The 24,878-nt window shown below is 41.2% G+C and overlaps 1 protein-coding gene across 3 annotated transcripts in view; it reads left to right on the top strand.

Annotated features, from left to right (window-relative positions):
* Window positions 1-24,878, top strand: part of LOC117531017 (protein HID1-like) — a 61,604-nt gene that overhangs the window by 36,256 nt on the left and 470 nt on the right. The window contains exons 6-19 of one of the 3 annotated variants that reach the window (XM_034194011.1): window positions 1,846-1,952; window positions 4,068-4,184; window positions 6,440-6,671; window positions 6,788-6,844; window positions 6,923-7,063; window positions 7,677-7,767; window positions 7,850-8,001; window positions 12,118-12,196; window positions 12,286-12,450; window positions 13,440-13,664; window positions 17,497-17,654; window positions 17,758-17,838; window positions 17,918-18,009; window positions 24,685-24,849. In XM_034194011.1, the coding sequence (XP_034049902.1) occupies window positions 1,846-1,952; window positions 4,068-4,184; window positions 6,440-6,671; window positions 6,788-6,844; window positions 6,923-7,063; window positions 7,677-7,767; window positions 7,850-8,001; window positions 12,118-12,196; window positions 12,286-12,450; window positions 13,440-13,664; window positions 17,497-17,654; window positions 17,758-17,838; window positions 17,918-18,009; window positions 24,685-24,712 (1,725 nt within the window). In that variant the 3' untranslated portion in view covers window positions 24,713-24,849. Of the gene's footprint in view, window positions 1-1,845; window positions 1,953-4,067; window positions 4,185-6,439; window positions 6,672-6,787; window positions 6,845-6,922; window positions 7,064-7,676; window positions 7,768-7,849; window positions 8,002-12,117; window positions 12,197-12,285; window positions 12,451-13,439; window positions 13,665-17,496; window positions 17,655-17,757; window positions 17,839-17,917; window positions 18,010-24,684; window positions 24,850-24,878 lie in introns of those variants that run through there. The other 2 variants (XM_034194012.1, XM_034194013.1) reach the window with 2 other exon arrangements.

Below are 24,878 nucleotides of genomic sequence, written 5' to 3'. Positions count from 1 at the left end.
TTCTTCAGTGCACTGGCAGTCTGTAGCACACTCTCTTACGAAGTCTCTCTCTGTAAGCAAGTCACGCTCGCTCAAAGTGTGCACATTTTATGTCACAAAGTCGTCCACACCATAAATAACAGCTCTGGCTTAAAAGTAGCACATCCCTCTTTGTTTACATCCATGGACGCCACAGCAGTCAGCTGCAGATATACAGATGATCCCATGATGCAGTGCGTGAGGTCATGCGCACTGACACATCCATTCCCGCTGTTTTCCAACCCGATGATAGTCAGATTACAGTGAGTGGAACTTGAAAATAAAAGCAAATCTTCAGTTGAAGCAATCTGTGCATCATTTATTTTCCATTGACTATCTTTTATAAAAACTTTTTTTGAACATTGACGTAACAATAGACTGTGTTTATGGCATCTGTGATTTCTTTGTAAATAACTGCACAAACATGTACACGTTGGTACAAATACAGCTCCTGCACTGTCAACCATGAATGTGAATTTCATAATGTCGCATGGACACATGTTCATGAGCGGTGCAGCAGGTGCCAGTGGCAGCACAACACATATTCCTTTTCTCATGACAACTTTCCCAAACGTTTACCTTCAGTACTGTACATTTTCGATTAATTGTTTGGTGTCATTCCAAACCACATGTTCTATTCACTTTTAAATTCATACTTTTCTGTTCTGTTGTATTTTTCCTTTATTTGTACATGTACCTGGCCATCATGTTTCACCCTGTGGTTGCCAGCATGTTTTTAGTGGATGTGAAAGGGGGCACCATTTGTCACAAACAAGCACACAATGTTTTCAGTGTGCTGTACTTGGCAGATAAACTACACATAAATACAGCCACAGCTATTCCTAATTGAACATAATCGATCACTACAGTTCAGCAGGTGGCAGACACGTCTATGGGGTATCACATAGGCAAACTATATCGTAATTTCCAGACTGCTGCTTTCTTCACACACTTTGAACACTGCGGCTTAAACAGTAATGCAGCTAATTTATGGATATTTACAGGCTTTCTCATAAGTCGAAATACCTCAGTTGATGCTGTGCATTGATTGGCTGAAAATTCACACACTAAGTAAATATAAAGTGTTACCTGTTCGTTTAGTGGATTCATCAACATGTCCTGAAGGAAAATTATCCACATAAAGCCTCGTGATTTTGGAAAACAACATCTGAAAATACTTTAATTCCTTGTCGTGGCTGAAGAGAAGTCCCTCTGGCACTTTGTGGCGCAGTTGTGCCATCACATCAGTCAGTGGAGCTTCTGTCCCCCACTGCCTCTCTGTCTTTGCGCCACAAGTTGAAAAAGTCATAGCGCCTCATTAACATCTCATTTACCACAGACACCAGGCAATCATGGCTGTACTTGATGAAATTATCTCATAATCCACAAAGAAAGAAAGAAAAAAGATCTTCATCTTATAGACACTGCGGCCTATTTATGTACAATTTTTTTGTTTTTTTCTTTTTAAAATTGGTGGGTGCAGCTTATATTCAGGTGCGGTCTCTAGTCCGGAAATTATGGTAGATGATTTTGGTATTGATCTCTTCGCCAAGAAATCATTGTCATTCATCCTCAGTTTTTTTGGGACCTTATACGATGATGGTGGTGTTTTTTTGTTTTTTTTGTTATTTTTCTGCATAAACTGACTGGTTGGTCATTCAGTCAGTCACCCACCTATCTGCATTTTTCCTGTCTTGGTCCTACGCTGTACATGGAATATCTGAAAAGGAGTGAAGAGAGAAAAGTCAACATGTCTGATGTACTTTTGACTGTGTTGCTGTAATTGTAGTACACGGCAGTAAACGTTGCATTTCACGTCTTGTGCAGAATACAACTGAAGACGTTCGATCCATGGACAGCTGCGAGTACATCTGGGAGGCCGGGGTGGGCTTTTCTCAGTCACCACCTCCAAATTATGTCCATGACCTCAACAGGTACAAGTCTTTGTCTGTCTAAGTGTCTATATGTTAATTAGGCAGGTCTCACAAAAACGAAGGTTTCCATTAAATGTGATGATATTTTGAGTGCAGTTTATGTCAGAGGTTCCCAAACTTGGTCCTGATGCGAAAGTTTAATGTTCTTTGAGCTCTGCTTACACATGCCCAGGTGACTTGCTGAGCACGTCTGCTTGATCATGTGTTTGCAGAGAAAAGAGAAACGGAAAATGTGGCAGTGCTGTATGAGGACTGAGTTTTGGAACATCTGTGCTGTGAAACAAATGTTCTCGGATCCAGGTCCACCAGTGACACCGTGTGGCCAGTTTGTTTGATGACATTTTTTTCCCTCCCACCTAATGTAACATATTTGTTGTTGCTGTTGCTTATTTATTTATATTTTTTAGCATACATTTTCTGTGTATCACGCCGCGTTACTTCTACCCTCCATGCTGTTAGTACTCACTCATCTTGGTCAGTTTTCCTGATAGAAACTAAACCTGCAACTGTAATGTGAACATATACAGACCAGCTCACAGTTATTGGTACAGGTGCACCAGTCTGATATTTTGTATCGGTCCAGTATTGACAGAAATGACTGGATCGGATATCAAAAAACAAAATGAGCCAACAAAAAAGCACCCATCTGAGTCACATTGTTGGCTCTGTGTGTTTTTCTTTAGGCAGCTACTGAATCTTCCATTATCAATATTATATCCAAAATGTAATGGTGATATCATGCCCCAGTTACTGGCACCCCTAATATTTAAGTACGGAGTTTAAATTATGTTTAGAAATAAATAGAAATGAACCAATTTTTGTTGTCATCAGAATATTTAATGTCCAAAATGACTGAACAACAAGAAAACAAAATGCACTTGGTGATTAAAAAAATCAGAACAACAAACACACAAATGTAAAATGTATGCATTGGACACAATTTTTTCTACACATTGAATTTATAGTTAACGCTTTCTTTAAACAAGGGAATGAACATATGAACATTTCCAAGTGACTGAATATGTTTTGGACTTCAGTGATGTCAGTCTTAAAGAAATATAATAATAGTAATCTTTATTTAACCAGACAAGACCCCGTTGAGATCAAGACCTCTTTTACAAGGGTGACCTGACCAAGAAAGGCAGTAGCACACGTCATAGTAGACAGGGTCACATCATCATGAAAATGTTAAAAACAAATAAAATACAAGGAATATACAGAAAAAACAATCAGCTTGGTCATAACGATATATAGGATAAAACAAATTAGAATTTAGAAAAACGGGCATTGTGCAAAAGAATTCCATTTGTGATCTCTTAAAATAGAGCGAAAGGCATTCAAAGAAATCAACCCAGACAGTTTCAGTTAAAGGAGAACATTCCAATCTGACGGAGCAGAGAAACTAAAAGCTTTCTTTCCCGTTTCAGTGCGAACACGAGGTACACAGAAGCACAGCATGTCATTCGAGCACAGAGCATAACGGCTTTCAGATCTCTGAAGTACACTGGATAAATAGATCAGAACCAGGCCAATAAGAGTTTTGTAAACCAGAGTCATCCAATGTGTATGTCTCCTTACAGTCAAACACGGCATGCCAGCATTGGCATACAACTCACAGTGGTGAGTGAGGCAGCTACAGCCAGTGATGAATCTCAAGGCACAATGATACAGTGGGGTCAAGGACTGTAGACAACTGGTTTAAGCACACGTATACATGACATCGACATTGAACAGAGAAAGATTTCCTTAAAAATTGCAGATTTGAAATTTCAGCTTCATTATGCCAGAAGGAACTTGGGAGACCTGAGCCTAGATTTGATGTGGTTTCTTTTGTTCGTCTTTCTGTGTTGCACTTCATCATAAAAGTGTGACTGGTGATGCAAAAGACTAAAGTTGTATGATGTACAGTTTGACAAATCAAAAGGTGGCAAGAGCTATTAAAAATGATGAAAACTGCCTATGTGCACAAACCCAGACAGGGTGTAATTTTTTAAAAATGTTTTTATGAATATCAACATGATTATTTTGAAATTCTCTTTCTCTATTTTATAAATGTATTTATATTTGCACCTGTCCTGAACACCCACCCCCACCCCCCATGCTCACATCTCCCAGGACAGAACTCCTGAAGCTGCTCCTGACCTGCTTCTCGGAAGCCATGTATCTTCCTCCTTCCTCTGAGAGTAAAAATGTCAATCCCTGGATTGGCTTCTTCACTTCTGCAGACAACAGGTAAGTGGGCTGCATTTCTATCACACAACACATGCCCAAAGCACTTTACATTGATGCTTCAGGAGGTCCTATGTAAAACGCTGGGCTGCTTAATTGTCTTGCTCAAGGACACTTCATTGTACAGATAAGAGTAACTAGGAATCAAACAAACAGCACATCAAGGTGTGCTTGTTATGTAGATGTTTCAGCTTTAGCTCTTGGAGCTGCAGTCATTTTGATACACAGTACCTTCATTTTAAGAGGACATAAGTAATTGGACAAAGTAAATACATGTAAGGATTGTAGTTAAAGGTGCATCAAATGTTTTTGTGCCATTAGATGTTGCACTAGTTCCAACTTTGCAGAACCAAAACAAATATCCTTCCTCAGCCACTCGTCTCCAACCCTCCCTCCTTTGCATTTAGTAGAAGGAATGTCAAGTTAGAGTTCTTAATGGGTCTAATGGCTCTCTGTGTGGTAAAAGCCAGATGTGTGTTGATTTTACTCCTGCTGTGTTCTTGGCCAAAAATATTTTAGCCACTGAATGTGGTTTCTGGACAAATTTCTGGAATTCATGAGACGTGACTACAACTGTTTCTTTATAAACGTAATACACAGGATGGGAGTGGCATACACTAAGCTTGTGGACATTACATGCTGTAAACATGAATGTGTAGCTGTCCCAGTTATATAAACAAGGGCCAGAAAAGCTTAGCTAACAACACACATAGGGAGTGTTTTTCTTTTCTCTGTTTAGGAGTCTGTACGCCACAAAATCTATCTGTTGGCTGTTGCATTAATGTTTTAAATTTTGTTTAGTGCTCTTGTAATCACAGTCACGTTTCCATAATTACAATAATTAGAATTAAAATTAGTATCATTACAACCTGAAATATCATATTTCCATTGAAATTACAATGTTTCATGATATTTTTTTTGTACAATGTGTCAACATGGAGTGCAATAGATTGTAAGGAGTTTCACAAAAATGAACAAAATTAAAATTGATCACTTGTGAATTATCTTGCAGTTTGCTTTCTCCGAAGATACTTTAAGTGTCTGCCAAAAAAAAACTCCTCTCCTGAAACAAGGCTGCAGTACTGTGTTAACTTTACAGTACTGTTTTTCCCAGTGTTCATTTGTTTCGTCTTTTGGGTGTCAAAATCCAAGCCCTCATCCGTGTCATGATACCTTGGTAACAGATCAAATAGGGGACTGCCTGTTGGAGTGAAATACGGTGGTGATCTTGTGTGACCAGTGGCCACTACGGTAATAGCATGTAGACCCAACAGGAACCCAGAACACAAGACAGCTAACGGGGCTCTGGTGAAACAAGTCCTCAATGGCAGATCAGGCGAAGGAGGTGATGGCTTCTAACCCAACAACTGTGAAGGTGGATGAAGGCTGCAGCAGGTCCTCAGACCCTGACCATCTGGGATTTTCCAGCCATCAGACCAGGATCAGGATCAGTCAAGGACCATGTGTTCTGTCAGCGTGCAGCGACATTCTCATGTTAAACGAACTCATGCACAGCCGTCTCTAGATCATCCTTGGATGTAGAGTTTCACTACGTCGTGTCCAGAAATTGATCTAGCGCTTTTCCATCTGCATCAGATGCTCAAAGCGCTTTACATTAATGCCTTACATTTACCCTGACATCAGGGTGCTGCCATCCAAGGCGCTCACGACACACCGGCAGCAACTAGGGGATTAAGGACATTGCCCAAGGTTCCCTTAGTGATTTTCCAGTCATGCAGGGATTTGAACTGAGGATCCTCTGGTCTCAAGCCCAACGCTTAATCACTAGACCATCACCTCCCCTAAATCCTCTCCCCTTTAATAATCAACAGACAATCTTCCTCAGCACAGAGGAATGGCCATAAATCGGTTGTTTTCAAAGGTTTATTTGTATTTGGTGAAGTAAACATGCGCACGTTTACCTCCTTAGGGATCTCGTCCATGCTTCCAGACGGTCAAAGTAGCATTTTTGCGTTTTCAGTGGTGACAAGAAATGGTTTACTCTGAGTTTTTCTGATAGCCCTGTCCAGCAACAGCTAATTAGCCTGCAGCAATGTTTGAGTTCTAAATCACTAATACGCTCGTTAATTAAATTTTATCAGAAGTGAAATAATGATTTCCCCCTCTGAAAAAAAAAAATCTAAAAATAGAGCATAGGTTGAAAAATGTCATAGTTCTCATTTTAAATTTTTCAGCCATCCAAACCTCCAGCACCATTGAGCACTGATCCTGATGTGTCTTTGATTCCTTCCACTTAGACACGCTCTGCCCCTGTTCACATCTCTGCTCAACGTGGTGTGTGCCTACGACCCTGTGGGTTATGGCTTCCCCTACAACCACCTGTTGTTCTCCAACCACCGGGAGCAGCTGGTGGAACAGGCTGTCCAGGTCCTGATTGTCACTCTGGAAAATGAACCCACGACAGCTGCTGGCACCACACTCCAGACCCTGAATGTCTCTGCATCCTCCTCAATGGTGGAGGAACAGGAAGTAAGAAGACAGTGACAGAATCAATGACTTTATTGTTTATTTATCACAAACCATGATATCCACGTTGCATAAGAGCCAAGAAAACCTTGGGTCTCTTTTTTGTTCATTTTTTTCAGCCAGCTGGACCTGATAATCTGTTTGTGAATTATCTCTCCAGGATACACAGAGAAGAGGTACTGCGAAAATACTGCTAACTATTTTGTATTAAATAGAAAGACGTGATGTTAAAGCACACATTGTTTGTTTATCAGGACTTGAGTTTTATTCTGAAAGGCCTGGCACGCCTGCTCAACAATCCCCTGGTTCAGACGTACCTGCCCCACTCTGCCAAGAAGATCCAGTTCCATCAGGAACTGCTGATTCTCTTCTGGAAACTCTGTGACTTCAATAAGGTGCGACTCCTTTTCTGCTGTGAAATGTCATAAAGATACAAGATGAAATGTATTCAGACTTGTTTTTTTATGCAATAAAAGATCATTTGTCAGTCGATGGATACACAAGCGTTTTCAAGTCACTGAATATTTCTTGGACTTCCTTTACTTCAATCATTAAGAAATACAAACCGTATGGTAATGTATTGTGAACCGTTTATAGTCTCCACTCTCAAAAACTGAGTGACTATCTAAGAAGGACAAACGTGAGGGAAGCCACCAAGACACCAGTGAGAACTCCGAAGGAGTTTTTGGCTTCTGTGGCTGTGATTAGAGAAGTTTGGTAGTACAGCTTTAAAGAAAAACATAAATCAAACACCTCAGTACTTTGACATATATTAGCTATCCTTTTTTTGGCTTTCAGATTTTAATTGTGGGCAAAATTCTTATTACAAATTGAGGGTGCAGCTTTACACTCAGTCTGCTTTGTCTGAATGGTTTGATTAGTGCACACAGTTTAAAAAGCACTGCAGTTAATGCACAAAGGAAATAACTGACAGAATATATTCAGTCTTACTATAACTTTAAAACTGCTTCCTGAGGTCATCATGAATGAAACAGTTGTGTGTTTTAGAAATTCCTCTTCTTTGTGCTGAAGAGCAGTGACGTGTTGGACATGCTGATTCCCATCCTGTTCTACCTGAACGATGCCAGAGCAGATCAATGTGAGTCACTGCCTGCTGAGAGATACAGTGCATGCACGTGTGTGTTAACTCGCCACAACTTGTCCTGTGTTGTTTTCCGCAGCTTGTGTGGGACTCATGCACATCGGGGTGTTTATCCTGCTGCTGCTGAGCGGAGAGAGGAACTTCGGTGTGCGTCTGAACAAACCGTACACTCTCCGTGTCCCGATGGACACGCCTGTTTTCACAGGCACCCATGCTGACCTCCTCATTGTCGTGAGTGTTTTCACTTCACAACAAACAAGCAAAATGATATCAAACAAAATATTCTGTTATTCCACCTCACAAGATCTTCTGATATGTTGAAATTTGATACTATATGTTAAGTACTAGGACAATCCCTGTGGATAAATCCACTCTAATCAAGCTGAAATTCCCTAAAATAAAAATATTTAAATATATTTTAGGAAATTTTTTTAATTATTGAAGTATATAAAACCTCCAAAATAACCATCTGTATTTAAATAAGTTTCTTTAGCCATAGTATTTATTAAATATTAAATGTGAGTTGATGAATAAAATCTACTTTATTATGCTCACAGTGAATAAATGTCTATAATCTCTTGAATAATTAGAATTTCCTTAGAACAGTATTTGGAAAATGCTGAATAATATGTTCCAAGGTCCTTCTAAATTGTATTTAATCCACTTGCAGTTCATAATTGGTAAATGCTACGCTGTTTCCTTATTTTAGAAAGGTTACAGTCTTTAGATAATATGTTGGCTTGGCGCTATCTTGGCGTTTAGTGTGATGTCAAGGTGCTGATATTGCACCTAATGGGCTAATGTAAGCATAAGCTGTTTTGCCTCCATTGTGAGCAGTGGGGTTTATCATGCATGTAATAAAAAAACAGATACATACAACATATACTTGCTGACATTAGCATGAAAACTCACTAGCATCACATAATGCAATGCCAACGAGTTAATGTTAGCTTGAGCTGTTGCACCTCCATTGTGAGCAACAGGATTTATAATGTACTTTAAAAACACACTTTTAGTTTGCATTTTGTTCAGGTAATTTTGCATGTTGTCTAGAAAAAAATGACAATCTGCCTATGTGTGGTTCCTGATTTTTTTTTTTTTCTTCACCTAACTAATATGTAACAGACACAGATTTGGGCCTGAGAGAATTACACAATCCAGGGTTATCATGTATCCCATAATCCCTTGCGCGCCAGAGAGTCGCTGCAGTCAAAACAACATAGAGAATCCACATGATGACAATTGTAAATGAATATTATACTACAGAAATGTAATTTTTTATGCTTTTCATCACGTTAATAAGAGACTCCATGCATGATACCCTGATAACTTGCTAAAACAATTATAACAAATAATCTGTGTCTGTTACGTTTAATCTGCGTGGAATTTAATGAACGCAAACTGAATTTCAGACATATTATATGTATTAGTCTGGAACAAAGAGGACAAACAGTGTTGTAAAGAACAATAATCAAGACGTTAAAGAGCAAACTTCACTTTCTCCCAGAACGACATGATCAGGAAGCGAGCGTAGCTCACAGCAGCTCCCATTGAAAATAACGGAGAGACAGCCTGTGATTCTCGCATGTTTACATAAAACAAATGCAATAACAACATTTATAAACCCAGAGAATATATTCATGACAGTTTTAGGCACAATATAAAAATAGTTTTATGTTGTGATGTTAATGGTGTTGTCTGTGTGCAGCGGTTAAAGTGCAGCGTGATCAGAGCGTCTCAATCCAGTTCTCAATGTTACTGAGATCTCGCAGCGCAGTGACCTCTCTGAGGTTTTGCGGGATTTGAAACCTGAAAAGGGCGGATACAGTAGATGTTAATTGACCCTCAAGCTACCAAGTTATTTTAGCAACTAAAATGACAGAGTAGGGTCATTTATGTCCGCCATTTGGTCAACATACCAAGACTGCCTCCTTTACCTCATCTGCAGCTCAAGCGCTGTATTTGCATATGCTCCGTCTGTGATATACCATAGCAGTGACCTTAATGTGTCTGGCTCTTTTTCCATTGAGATAGGGATATGCCTAGAAAAACCTATGGAGTCATGAGGTCACTGAACAGAGATATTTGGTAATACTTTTGTAGGCGAAAGAAGATCCAAGTCTTCAGGGTCCTGCTGCTTCCTGTCTTACTTTCTGGTTATAAAATGTGTGTGCTGAGGCTCATATCTCACTGGGCTGTGACTGGTCAGGAGGAGGCACAGACATAAAATCACACAAAACCAGGCAAAAAGTCATCATCTTGCTCATGTGGAATCTCACTGAATTGGTCCTCCCGATATGTACGTGCATGGCAGCCGACTGTCCACTGAATGCCATCCGGACCGGAATGGCAGTGAAAATATGGGCACAAATCTGGAGCAGTCCACACACATACCGTGTGGCACACACGCAAAGTCAAGTTGCACAGATGCGTCCTTTGCAAGCGCAAGAATGATGGCATGTTTATGCGCACAGTGCTCAGGATGAATATGGACATTGTTTATTATGAACCCTGATGTTGTGTAATCTGGTTCACTGTAAAATGCACTGAGTAACTGTGCAACTCTTCCACTTGAATGAAAACACTAAACGCTTTCATCTTGTAACTCAATAAATTAAAAGGGTACATGAGGAGGATCAAGAACCAAGAGATGTTGGGTCACCTTGATGCATCAGATCAATCCAAAAAGCAGCTTTGTGTTTGCTTGTGGTGTATGTATATATATTCCACAGCTGTCCAACATGCTGAACATGTCTGGGCTTGTTTCAGGATATAATCCTACCATCACATGCATAAATAATGGAAAAGAAACCAGAGAGCAGGGAGAGTGAAGGCAGGAACAAATGAAGAATATCCCTGTTAAAAAAAAAGAAAAAAGTGCTAAGTCATCTTCCCCTTGCTTGTTGTCAGTTTTTAATTTTCTCGTAGTCACCAAGGCCACCACTGCCATGTGGTTTAGTGATACATTTAAATTCAACAGAGATTCCCTGGGAAAGACTGTAAACACAATCATTCTTTTGCAGAGTGAATATTGAGTAGATGGTCACTTGATTAGAATTTCATGTGTATGCTCGCTGTCACTCACAACATCTTTTCATTATTGATGAATGTGTTGTGGGATGTGGTATACAAATACATATAACCTCTTGTTGCCATCTAGTGGAGGACAGTATAAATAGTTACACAATGATAATAAGGGAAATCTTGGTGATTCAGCATGAAGTCATGACAGGTTCAAATTTTAGCTGAACAAATCTCTGCCATATATCTATGAATTAGCGAGTAGCAATGACTCGTATTGCAGTGCATCACAGTTAGCTCAGCTCTCTTCAGTAGCTGCTAATGGGCCTGTCACACCATGGCGATTTACCCAGCATATGTCAACTTATGAAAAATTTGGCCAGTACGGTGGCTATGGTGAATAAGTTATGCAGCTGTCACACTATGATGTTTTAGCCAGCGTATGCTGGCAGCCCCATTTCCACCCAGCGGTCTGTGATGGTACGGGTCGTAACGATTATGTCTGCCTTGGCTTGCGTTTTCACCCCCAGCAGTACCCTTTTGCCTGGGAGGTGGAGCATGTCGATGTTGACATGCACGTTCTCAAGCATGTGTACACTGTTGCGTGCCTTCTTCTCTCCACATGAAGGCCAGAGTAATTTAACATTTTAAACATTTTATTCAATTTTATTTTTGTCTTGGTGGATCATGGGATTTATTTTCATCAAGTGTAGAATACTGAAGGATCGTCTGATGCCTGTGATAAACGCTGGCGTGAATGAATGAGACACTGTGACTTTCAACTTTTAAAACAAGTTAATATTCTTGTTGTGGCACAAAGCGCAGGTGTTCTCTGCTTCAGGCTAAGAAACACACCAGGAGCAGAAAAACACAGTGGGACATCTTTTAAAATGCTACGTATCTTCAGCCAAGACAAGGAACTAAAGTATTTTCAGATGTCGATTTCCAAATCAGGATACTCTACGTGGATAAGTTTTCGTCAGGCTGTGATGATAATGCCGACTGAAATGACACAGCAAGTAAGCGTAAGACTTTATATTTACTCCGTGTGAATGATTTTAATATTTGAAACGGTCTGAACCGTTCGCTGGCATGCATCAAAACTTTTTCAACGAACTCACCATACTAAGACGTATACGTGTGCTTTGACGTGCTTTTAACTCATTCAAAACTTACTCATAACTTATTAGATGCATGCCGGTGTATTGGGTGTATTTTTAATACGTTGGCATATACAGGCTAAATCCTCAAGATGTGACGGGGCCTTAAAGGACGAATGCAAGAACTCATTATTAATGCATGTTTTTTTAACTTGTTAATGATTAGATCTTCCATAAAATCATCACCTCTGGTCACCAGCGCCTCCAGCCACTGTATGACTGTCTGCTGACAGTAATCGTAAACAGTAAGTATGACTGCCTGAATGTCACTCCCCTGTTGCTATGTCGCCATTTCTGCAGTGATATTTCAACAGTTTCTTTTGTTACACCACAGTTTCACCTTATCTAAAGAGTCTATCCATGGTGGCAGCGAGCAAACTGCTGCACCTTCTGGAGGCTTTCTCCACACCCTGGTTCCTCTTCACATCCCCACAGAATCACCATCTGGTCTTCTTCCTACTTGAGGTCTTCAATAACATCATCCAGTACCAGTTTGATGGTGAGAACTGAGCATAAACAAGACATTCCTGAACTGACTTATTTGTATGCTTTGGAACTGCTAAGGCATGTTCCCTATAATATGCTGTACTTAGATGGAAATAGATCATTAGTTCCCAAACTTTCTAGGTCACGTACCCCTGTGTACATTCTAAGTTTGCACACCCTTCGCCCCATAACAATAATCAGCTTTGTGCAAGAACTAGCTCAAAATTCAGCTCAAACAGACTAAAATGAATAAATTCACATTCTGAGTTCACTCTTTATATTTTTAATGTAGTTTATGATCAGTGACTCTGAGCTTATCTTTGTCAATATAACCTCTTCAGTAGAACCAGAAGCCCGTACCATTTATATTATTTCTACACATTTACTCGTATGTACTGTAGGCTATTAGTCGAAGTGTAAAAGAACATAAAGTAATGTCATTTTCTTTGTTTTCACATATGTGTGCATATGTCCATCCGCTTAAGTATCCAACTACTCACCCACTAAAAATGCATCATACTGTTGAAACAAAAAGGGCTCATGTCACTGTCCAGACTAAAGGACCAACTTTTGGTCCAACCAAAAGACGTGGTCTCAGGCTGAATCAAATTGAACCATGGTCCGGTGCATTTGTAGTGTGAAACCACTTTTTGGATAGTTTGGACTTTTGGACAAATTAAATGAAGGAGGCAGGCTTTTGTCACCTATTATACTGTTGAAAAAGTTAAACTATCAATAACTTAATGAATTTACCTGATTGAAACCGGGTGACTGTCTGCACAGTGCTGCGCCTTTTCTCCTTGTCTAAGATAAGACAACATCTGTTTTGTGTGTGTTGCGATGGCAGGTAGCAGTTGAAATATTTCCTTTTTGACAGCTGTGAAATCACTCACCCCTCCCTCCAAAAAACATGTCAGTGTTTGATTTCGCATGCTGGCCTCATCACTGTGATGGCCGCTACCAATAACATTTTAGAGCTGCTGTCTAAAATCTCCCTCACAGGTAACTACAACCTAGTGTATACCATCATCCGTAAGCGGAACGTCGTCCACCAGTTGGCCAACCTGCCGTCTGACTCGGTGTCTATTCAAAAGGCAATTCACAGAAAAAAGAAGCCTGTGACTGGGATTTCCAGGACCAACTCCACAGAGTCAGACTCCACAAAAAACTCCAGACTGGCAACGGCTGAGTTAGGCATGCTCAAGGCCAGCCTGGAGGCCACCCCAGGTATGGAGGGCAGGCATGAGAATTCTCTTTGAATCTGCAGATATCAGCTGGGTTTCGGTGAAAATTTTAACGGCTGATGAGAGATTTTGAGGTGATACTGTCGCTTTAAGGACTTCCCACGGTGCAAGACGTCGCGCAGCGCTCTCAGGCGCCGTCGTCAGCCTGTTTCAAGCTGAAAACCTCCACATTTCAGGCTCTATTGATCCAGGACGTCGTGAGAGAACAGAGAAGTTTCAGAAGAAGTTGGTTTCAGCATTTTATCCGGATATTCCACTGTTAAAGGAGATTTTTTTAATGAAAGACGTGCGGACGGGTCCGCGCGTCGGGACGCAGCCGGCGCGGTGCGGCGGCACAGGAAAAACACCTCCGTGTTGATAACCATTTGTAAAATCCAGGCGGCTTTTGATGGCTTTCAGTGGAGTGAGTATATGAGAAATTGTTTAACAGCTGGACATGTTCCAACTTGTCCTTAAGGCTTCCAACGGAGGTGTTTTTCCTGTGGCGGAGCGTCGCAGCGGCTGCGAGCCGACGCTGCAATCCGTCCGCATGTCTTTCATTAAAAAAAATCAGTATCAGTATCACCTCAAAATCTCTCATCAGCCGTTAAAATTTTCACCGAAACCCAGCTTAATTTTTCGAACTGTGTCCACTTCGATGTGCCTCACAGGTTTAGAAAAAATTTTGATCAAACAAAGCGCCAGTCTCTCAGCAACTTCTCAGACAAAGGAATTCCGACGAGGGGCTGGACGACTCCTCCCACAAGGAGTGCTCACAGGCGAATGACGTCACCGACAGGCGTGGAAAAACTCACACATGCGCACGAGGGTTCAAGCATGTCTGACGTAAAAACATATGAATGAAATCCATATAGTTTTTGAAAAAAATAAAAAGGACCTATATTTTATTGACAGACCTCATATAATGATGACTCTCTGCAAATTCTGACATCACCACATCAGTTACTGCCAACTATTGTTACTGCCACTAAAGCCTAGGTCCCACCAAATAATAAGCCATGGATAATGAGCCACACATGGGTGTGTCAGTGATTATTTGAAGAATGGTCCACGTTTTAAGCCGTCACGTATCCACTACTAAGGTGCCTCTCTGTACCTCACATGTGCCACGCATCAGCCTCTAGTGAGCCACGACCGACCTGTCATTTGAGCCCTGTCCAGCCTCAAGTGGCTTGTGTCACCGCATATGATCCACGTCAAGCCACACATGATCCATGTAGCGCCATGTAATGCAACATTGGTGCACGTTTAGGCATGAGTTTTGTCCAAACCTCCAGCCCTCCCACACTTGATCCCTTTTAAAGTGCAAGTTTTCAGTTTACAGCATCCATTCAAGATGTTACATTTTTTAAACGCAGTCCAAAAAAGACGCTGCACTGAGTGAGTGCGCGCTCCCGCACCAGGGGATACAAATTCTGTCAGGGATAACTACTTTGGCATGATACTGGCTGGTGTGTATCGTGCACCAGGCTGCTGTTCACCTGTGTTCCAGAGTCAAATGCAGCAGTTCTGTGCGTTCACCCAGCTCTCTGTGACCACAAAAAAGACACCACAATGAAATGGCCGCTTTAATTATATACACCCGCTGCCGCAACTGTGTGGATCACTTCCAAAAAAAAAAATTTCTTTATTTCTTCCACAGCTTACAGTCACCGTGATCCAACTTTTAACTTTGTGTTATATCTGCAAAGTCGCTCTTTTGCGCATTCTCGTTCTGCGTTCCTGGACAGCTCTGCGCTCCTTTTCGCCCCATCTGCGGCTTCACTGGCTTTATTCTTCCACGGCTTTAAACACACAGCCACTTTGACGCCGTAATCCAACTTTTAACTTTGTGTTCGTCTGTTATTGACTGCAGAATCACTCTTTTGCGCGCTGGCGTTTTATGTAAATGCTTGTCTTGGGTGCCATTCAAGTCACTGCGTCAGCGCGCACAGAGTGCACCTCATCTGATCCATTAACAAGATGTTAAATCTATCATTTACATACTTTTACAGCTAGGAATAAACATGCAACTGTTTTACCAAGCTATTAAAACATAACAATAGAGAGAGGGGGGAAAAAGGGTCCAGATGAAACAATCATCTGTAATTCCAGAAGCGATTAGAGGTCTTTTCAACATCCAAGCTGTGACAGAAAATGATTAATCCACTACAAAATAATGATTTTATATACAGCATCTGGTGCATAAAGCAGGTGGAATTGTGTGCAAGAGGGCTGAGCCCCTGTCCTAAACAGTCCTCGTAGCTGCCAGGTGCTCAGATAATGGGCTTTTAGCAGCCTCATCCTCACCACACACATGCCTCTATAATCCTCGTTAGTCCTCGTAGTACCTTGTGCACAAATGCTGTTGTTGCTGAATTTTGAACATCTTGAAATTAGCACCACGTTCAGAGATGAGCCTCATTAACCAAATATACTGCCTCTATGAGCCTCTCAGAGCCGCTATTCTCCCACAATAGTTGAATACCTCCTCTCACAGCAACAAAACAAAACAAAACATGCTGCGTGGCTCATTATTCATCCTTCATTATTTGGTGGACTAGGGCTTTGTTTTAAACTTGGCTTTATGAGCTTTTGTCCATCATAACTCATATAATTATTTGTAACATCATAAATTTCTGACTTGCAAAATGCATTGCTCTTGGAGATTTGCACATACTGTACCAACGGCTCATTGTCATAATTGACATAAACATTCTAGCGTTTAAAATATATGATTACTGATAACATTGATAGGCAGTTCTCACAATCTGAGTCATGCCTGAATCAGCATTAAAAAAAGAAATCCAGTAGTTTCCATGCTGGATGGTGTTAAAGTGTCTGATCACCTCTCTGGGGCTCAGATTAAAGATACTGTGTGTAGATTTTTGAATGCAGCAAGCACTACACCCATCCAATATCATTTTTAACATCATTTGTAAAATAATAAAATATGGAGTGTGCATCATATTTAAACTAAATTGGCTCAAGTTGTGGCTCTTACTATAGATAAAAACATTAAAAATCTTCATATTTTATTTTATTTTTATCCTGCTTTGCTTTAACAAATTTCTAGCCAATTCTGAACATGCAAATAGAAAAACCCGAACCAACAAATATTTCATTTCAAAAGACCTGCACCCCTACAGCTCAGTGACTTTACTAGTGGATTTACTAGAAAACCAAATGTCTAATTGCATCTGATGGGAAACCTTGCAGATTTCAAATATTGGGAGAAAACACCACAAGCCTTCAATAATTCAACAAGTGTATATTCTCAAGGTAATGATAACATTTGAGAAGTATGAAACACAATCTTGACTGAAATGGTAATCAGAAATAATGTTTATTTTTAAATCAAAAAGACTAAAATGTCTCGATTGAAACAAGACTAAAATACATTCAGTTCTCTTTTGACTAAAAAAAAAACAAACGTGTGACAAAATTAACACTAATCCTGACATTAGTATTTGTGGGTAAGTGAATAAATGTGAGGCATCATTGTAAAGGCCTTTGAGCATCTACATCAGATTGAAAAAGCACAATAGAAATGCACCATTTACAAATACACTAAAATATATATTGTGTTTAGGAAAGAGGATAAAAAGTTACTGTCGTCCTCCCCTGGATTCTGAGGTGACTCAGAATTTAATCTCTTCTTCCTTGGCTCATTTATTCATTCATTCCAAGTAGCTGTAATAAATATGTCAAGCATCAGTGTGGGACTGCTGCCAAACACTCACCTTTTCTGAGTTGTTTATGGAGACTGTCACACCTGTCCTGGAGGCGGGGTCAACGCAGAAGAGATGGCTAATATAAGATTTGTTGTCCTTTAGGCATTGATAAGATAACTGAGAAATCCCAGGTGAGTGAAGATGGTACGTTGATTTCTGTGCCACAGTCGCGCTCCTCAGAGACTATTGCTGATAACGGCACCATAGCTGGAGCCAGTGACACGGAGTCCAACTCCGAGAGAGACCAAGAGGTACACGAGGCATTAATCACTCCTGTTGTTTATTAAGATGTTTTTGTTTTTGTTTTTTTGTTTTTTTTCCGCTGTGGTAAAAGTGCCGCCGGGCTTTATGTTGTATTGTCAGGTGAACCATGCCGAGTCATTAAGAAGCCGCTTGTCCAGTGTATCATCAGCGTCCACAGCCTGGAGCCCGAGCCCAGACTGGGTATGAAGAACTCCGTTGTGTTTCTAATGTTTGAACGCCTGCTGCGTGAAGGTGTGTTGAATTCCCTGTGTGCTCTCAGGTGATGTCGTGGAAAGCAAAGCTTCCTCTTCAAACCATCATGCGACTGCTACAAGTACTCGTTCCTCAGGTGGAAAAAATCTGCATCGACAAGTAAGAAAACTTGGGACTCATAACCAGGTGGCTTTGATGTCGTGGTGGTTTTGTTTTCTGAAGGTGAAACTGCTTTTGTGACCACTGATAAGAACTGCAAACAAAATACTTAGTTAGAGGTGTTTAAAACATGAATATATGACTTCTTATTATGAATTCTTTGTGACTTCATCATGATGTCACTTATAGCAATTGATACTTTACTGATGAATATGAGCCTTTGATCAAATCTATAGACAGATTGGTCGTGGAGATGTAATGCTAAACGTGGTTGTGTGACCTTGACCTTTGATCAGCCTGTTGCAAAAATGGAGATACTAACTGAAGTAATATTCCCACCAAGTCTGGCAAAAATACATCCTTGTTTTTAGTTGCACACACGAGCTTACCCTGCTTACCACGTGCTCACAGTGATCAGATTCCTATCAAAATTTTTCAATCATTTTCAACATGTTCCTGCTAATGATGACATACAGACTGTTGGCAAATTCTTATTCAGGCAGTATAAATTATAATGCAGACTACATGTCAAAAAGTGTGAAGCCATAAGTATCCCGTGAAGACCACACAGAATTCTGGAAATTTTGACACATCACTGACGTGGTCAAAATTAAACATTGTGCCGTTTTCGAGGCCACGCTTTTACTCCCGTGCCACGTTCTCACAGGGTCTAACACATTCCCACTCATTTTTTTTACCGCACGAATCATCATGTGTGTTCTTAAAATGCTGTTACCACATCACACATGCCTGTGACACATTTGGAATGTGCCTGTCCTGCCCTGATCAGCAGGACTGATATCTACAGGTGCTGCTCTTTTACATTCATTCTGCAAGTGTATCTACCTGTACAAAAACAGCTCTCCTCCAAGCACACACACACACACACACACAGATATGCTCCATCTGTGTATGCTTTGAAGCAACCTGGATTTGTAGGATTTGTGTGTGTGTGTGGGGTGGGGGTGGGGGGGGGGGGGCGCTGCCGCCTTTTGTCCTGCAGACAGCGTTCAGTGTGTTTCATTCACACAGCAGCCCACAGACAACTGCTGTGTGTGTTACAGCTAGCTGTAGAAATTGAACCCAGTAATACAGGCAGCAGCCAAATGGGAGGTGGGTGAAAACACAGGTGACCTATTGTCCCAAGAACAGGTAAATCAAGTCCAACAAACAACGAGAGTCCAACAGGGGCAGAGTCCAAAACTAACAACACAAAACCTAACACGAAAATAACAAGAAAATTAACCACACTAATGAACGGGACATGGCTACAACCAGGAGGAGGTGACAGAGATAATCAAAAGTACTTAAACAACAAAACAACAAACGCAGTGAGGAACCAATGAGAAGAAAAGGGCAAGGAAACGGAAAGCAGGGCAGGCTTAAATACAAGAAGTCCTGAAACAAATTTACAAATGACAGATTCTGACAGAAGGGGAATGTCTGTCATTTGGTACATTCCCCTTCCAACAGGATCTTTCATTTGTAAATTTGTTTTGGGACTTCTTATAAAAGTGTTCTGCTGTTTGTAAAAGTGTTTTTGCACTTCCCACCCACTGCAGAAATGAGTGACAGGTGAGGGAAATTTGGGGAGACCGGGTCAAAACACATGTGCTGAACTTGACAAACCAAAAGGTGGATCAAAGTTTAGGGCCCCTTCACACATAACACGACTGAAGCCGACTAGCGCACGAAAGAGGGATTGCATGCCATTTGTGAAAAATTGTACCTCGTACACCTGTTGCTACAACTACTCGCGCACACCAGCAGCCAAAAGACAGAGTGTGCTCTGTGAGAGCCCATTCGATCCCCCTTGCAGCAGGTGTCTGCCAAATTCCAAGTGACACACACGAACATCCAACACCGCTCGCTGGACACTTGGGGGGCCATTCATGCTGTTAGCTGGAAAATAGTGAGCATGCGACCACTTTTCAAAATCACAATCACCTTTATTGTCATTGCACAGCAATCAACACAGCGAAGTTTGCTTGTGCATCCTCAAAAACAATGACCACCCTCAAACACACTCACCCATACACATACTTCAATAAATATTGAAAAAAACATCAGGAGATTGGGGGGGCAAGCTTGGAGACAAACATAACTCGTATTGCACTGATCCCACATTGTCATTATCCCATATTACACTTATCCCATGCTGCACATATCCCATATTGCACGTATCCCTCTAAAACATCAATTAACAGTAAAAATACCCAACTTAATAAAAACCCTTAAATAGCTTAAAACAGTAATAAATATACCTAAAATTAAAATAATTAAAAACAATTATTGCACATGTCCGCCCTTATTTTAATTAGAATAATGCAATTGTTCCAACTGAAGCTTGGGCGTGTCTGTTCAGTTCAGTAACAGCTCTAGGAAAGAAGATGTTTTTCAGCCTTGTGGTGTAGGCTTTAATGGCTCGATAACGCCTGCCGGATGGAAGCAAAGAAAAAAGGTGGTGTGAGGGGTGTGTTCTGTCCTGCAGAATACTGCTTGCTTGGCGGAGGCAGCGAGTCCTAAAAACATCATCCAGTGAAGGCAGAGGGAGACCAATGAGCTTTTCTGCTGTTCTTATGACTCGTCTGATGGATTTCTTGTTGTTTTCCGAGCAGTTTGCAAACCATGCTGTAATGCAATAGGTTAAAACACTCTCGATGGAGCAATGATAAAAGGCCTTGAGCAGCTCAGCTGACAGGTTGTTCTTCTTCAATGCTCGTAGAAAATAAAGCCTCTGATGCACCTTTTTTGCAGATGTATTATCTTTCCATTTAAGATCCTCAGTGATCCAGGTGCCCAGAAATTTAAAACAAGAGACTCTCTATACTACCTCACCTTTGATGGTTAAGGGAGAGGTGTCATCCTTGTGCTTCCTGAAGTCAACTATAATCTCTTTGGTTTTCTTGACATTGAGGGTCAAATTATTTTCTGTGCACCATTTAACTAGCCTTTCAACTTCATCTCTATAGGCTGCCTCTTTGCCGTTGAAGATCTGTCCCACCACAGTCGTGTCATCAAGAAATTTTATTATCATGTTTGAGGGATGGGTGGGAATGCAGTCATATGTATAGATGGAATAAAGCAACGGACTTAGCACGCAGCCTTGTGGTGCGCCAGTGCTAAGAGACAGACTGGAGGATAGATGTGGGCCCAGTTTGACTGCCTGTGGGCGGTCAGACAGGAAATCCTTAATCCATGCACATAAAGTATTGCTAAGGCCTAGGTTGAGGAGCTTTGTGACCAACTTACTGGGTACAATTGTTTTGAAAGCAGAGCTGTAATCTATAAAAAGCATTATCACACTTGCCCCTTTATTGTCAAGGTGCATTAAAGCTGTATGGAGAGCTGTGATGATAGCATCCTCTGTGGATCTATTTGCCCTATAGGCATATTGATGCTGGTCCAGATTGAGGGGAAGGACAGATTTTAAATGCTTCATCACCAGCCTCTCAAAGCACTTAGCCACAATAGGAGTAAGAGCCACCGGTCTGTAGTCATTCATGGTTCTAATGTTACTTTGCTTGGGCACTGGAATGAATGGTGGCTGTTTGAAGCAAGTTGGTACAGTACCTTTGAAGAGAATCTGTTAAAAATATCTGCCCCAAAGACATCTGCCAACTGGTGGGCGCAGTCTTTAACCACCCTTCCTGGAATTCCATCAGGCCCCTCTGCCTTCCTAGTGTTCATAGACTTAAGATGTGCCCTCACCTCTCTGCCGAACCAGTGAGTGGATAGTCTGTGTCAGCAGAGGGGTGGGGAATAGCTACCGTTGTTAAGCCCTTTTGTTTCAAACGGGCACATAAAATGATTGAGCTCCTCAGCCAGCGAAGGACATTAATGTCTACAGGGGTTCAGGGTTGCCTCTGTGGTTTGTGATCTGCTGGATGGCCTGCCACGCACGCATCAGATCTCTATTCATAAAGTGGTCTTCAATCTTTGCCTTGTATTTTGCTTTAGCAGCTTTTGAGCTGGATGTGAAATTTGTCTAAGTGCCCCCACGAGTGTGGCATTGCAAAGCAGCACATGTGGTGTGCCAGTGTGTTGGCTCCCTCCTCAACATGTGGGGTGCGTGTGTACTTCACTTTATTTGTGTCCCCCCATGGGGCAATCAGTTTTGCAGCTTGAGAATACATTAAAGCACATGACACACGGAACAACATCGGTACCATGGTGCAGCATCACAAACAATTACACAGTCCAAACATTAAAAAATACAGTCCATTAATGTGTATCGCCCGTGTCTCCCCCCCGCGGAACTTTGGCAGCTATTGCAGCCTCAGGTCTTCTTGAATATGATGCACCAAACTTGTGGCATCTACAGTAGTGTTCAGAATAGTAGTACTGCTATGTGACTAAAAAGATTAATCCGGGTTTTTGAGTACTATTTCTTATTGTTACATGGGAAACAATGGTACCAGTAGATTCTCACAATTCCAACAGGACAAGCATTCATGATATGCACACTCTAAGGCTATGAAATTGGGCTATTAGTAAAAAAAAAAGTAGAAAAGGGGGTGTTCACAATAATAGTAGCATCTGCTGTTGACGCTACAAACTCAAAACTATTATGTTCAAACTGCTTTTTTAGCAATCCTGTGAATCACTAAACTAGTATTTAGTTGTATAACCACAGTTTTTCATGATTTCTTCACATCTGCGAGGCATTAATTTTGTTGGTTTGGAACCAAGATTTTGCTGGTTTACTAGTGTGCTTGGGGTCATTGTCTTGTTGAAACACCCATTCCAAGGGCATGTCCTCTTCAGCATAAGGCAACATGACCTCTTTAAGTATTTTGACATATCCAAACTGATCCATGATACCTGGTATGCGATATATAGGCCCAACACCATAGTAGGAGAAACATGCCCATATCATGATGCTTGCACCACCATGCTTCACTGTCTTCACTGTGAACTGTGGCTTGAATTCAGAGTTTGGGGGTCGTCTCACAAACTGCCTGCGGCCCTTGGACCCAAAAAGAACAATTTTACTCTCATCAGTCCACAAAATATTCCTCCATTTCTCTTCAGGCCAGTCGATGTGTTCTCTGGCAAATTGTAACCTCTTCTGCACGTCTTTTATTTAACAGAGGGACTTTGCGGGGGATTCTTGCAAATAAATTAGCTTCAGACTGTCTTTGATCATCCTGGAGCTGATCAGTGGGTGAGCCTTTGCCATTCTGGTTGTTCCTCTATCCATTGTGATGGTGGTTTTCCATTTTCTTCCATGCATCTCTGGTTTTTTTTGTCCATTTTAAAGCATTGGAGATCATTGTACATGAACAGCATATCATTTTTTGCACCTGCGTTTAAGTTTTCCCCTCTCCAATCAACTTTTTAATCATACTACGCTGTTCTTCTGAACAATGTCTTGAACGTCCCATTTTCCTCAGGCTTTCAAAGAGAAAAGCGTGTTCAACAGGTGCTGGCTTCATCCTTAAATAGGGGACACCTGATTCACACCTGTTTGTTCCACAAAATTGACAAACTCACTGACTGAATGCCACACTATTATTGTGAACACAGACTTTTCTACTTTTTTTTTTTTACTAATAGCCCAATTTCATAGCCTTAAGAGTGTGCGTATCATGAATGCTTGGTCTTGTTGGATTTGTGAGAATCTACTGAATCTACTGGTACCTTGTTTCCCATGTAACAAGAAATATACTCAAAACCTGGATTAATCTTTTTAGTCACATACGCACTACTATTATTCTGCACACTACTGTATATTTGATCAGTTTTGGCCATTCCTCTTTGCAGAATCTCTCAAGCTCCCATCAGGTTGGATGGGGTGCGTCGGTGTGCACAGCCATTTTCAGATCTCTCCAGAGATGTTCAATCGGATTCAGGTCTGGGCTCTGGCTCAAGGACATTCAGAGAATTGCCCTGAAGCCACTCCTGTGATATCTTGGCTGTGTGTTTAGGGTCATCGTCTTTCCGAAAGATGAACCGTCGCCGAGGTCAAGATTGCTCTGGAGCAGGTTTTCATCCAGGATGTTTTCTGAGCATAATCCTGCACACGGGTGCCTCAGTGTGATGAGGACCCCATCAGCTGGACAAAGCCAACAAGATGCCCAAACTTTAATTTTGCTGCAGTATGTAGGGTGGTTACTTTAGAGAGGTGGTGATGGACTGAGGTGGTGATGGACTGATTGTCTGCCTAGGTGGTTGCTATCCAAGACGTGCATGCTCCCACATCTGATCTGATATCTTCAAGGAGCCAATCATTGGACCTTTTGTGTTTAATTGATCTATCCAATACTGACTTTGTAACAGCAACTCCTGTGGTAAACTGCTTTATACGTCATATTTGCAGTTACGTTTATGGAGGGGTGATCGGTTCGTTAATTCAGATATTTCATCACAAAAGATTTACTACCAGTACCAGTTATAGAATATACATGGGAGCTACGTGTGTGGTGAAGTGGGGTGTGTCATTTTGCGATCTTGATCACAGATCACTGGCTTGATGCAGGACTAAACAAAAAGATGCCGGCTACTCTAAACGCACGAGACAGACTGATCCCATCTTGATCAGGTGGTCAGAAATCACTATGTGGGTTTTAACAGTCTAGTTGTGACCTTTCAAAGTTTGGGAGTGATCTGAGGGCAACAGTTTGAACTTGTTTTTATTTCTTGATCTGAGTGTTATTGTTTTTTTTTTTTTAGAGGACGACGGATGAGTCAGAAATCTTAAATTCCTTCAACATGGGACACTCGTGGGCCCTCCTCCCAGTCCTCATCCCATCCATCATCAGGAAGTACCCAGGCCAACGCTGGAACTGCCATGTGGTTCCGCACCCCTACAGTGGGGCGTTATATATTACGGTACGCAACGTGAATAATAAAGAATTCCAGAAGCC

Source organism: Thalassophryne amazonica, chromosome 18 (genome assembly GCF_902500255.1).
Source record: "Thalassophryne amazonica chromosome 18, fThaAma1.1, whole genome shotgun sequence".
NCBI classification, from domain to species: Eukaryota; Metazoa; Chordata; class Actinopteri; order Batrachoidiformes; family Batrachoididae; genus Thalassophryne; species Thalassophryne amazonica.
The sequence above is the reverse complement of the archived record's forward strand: the minus strand, read 5'-3'. Positions and strand labels throughout refer to the sequence as shown.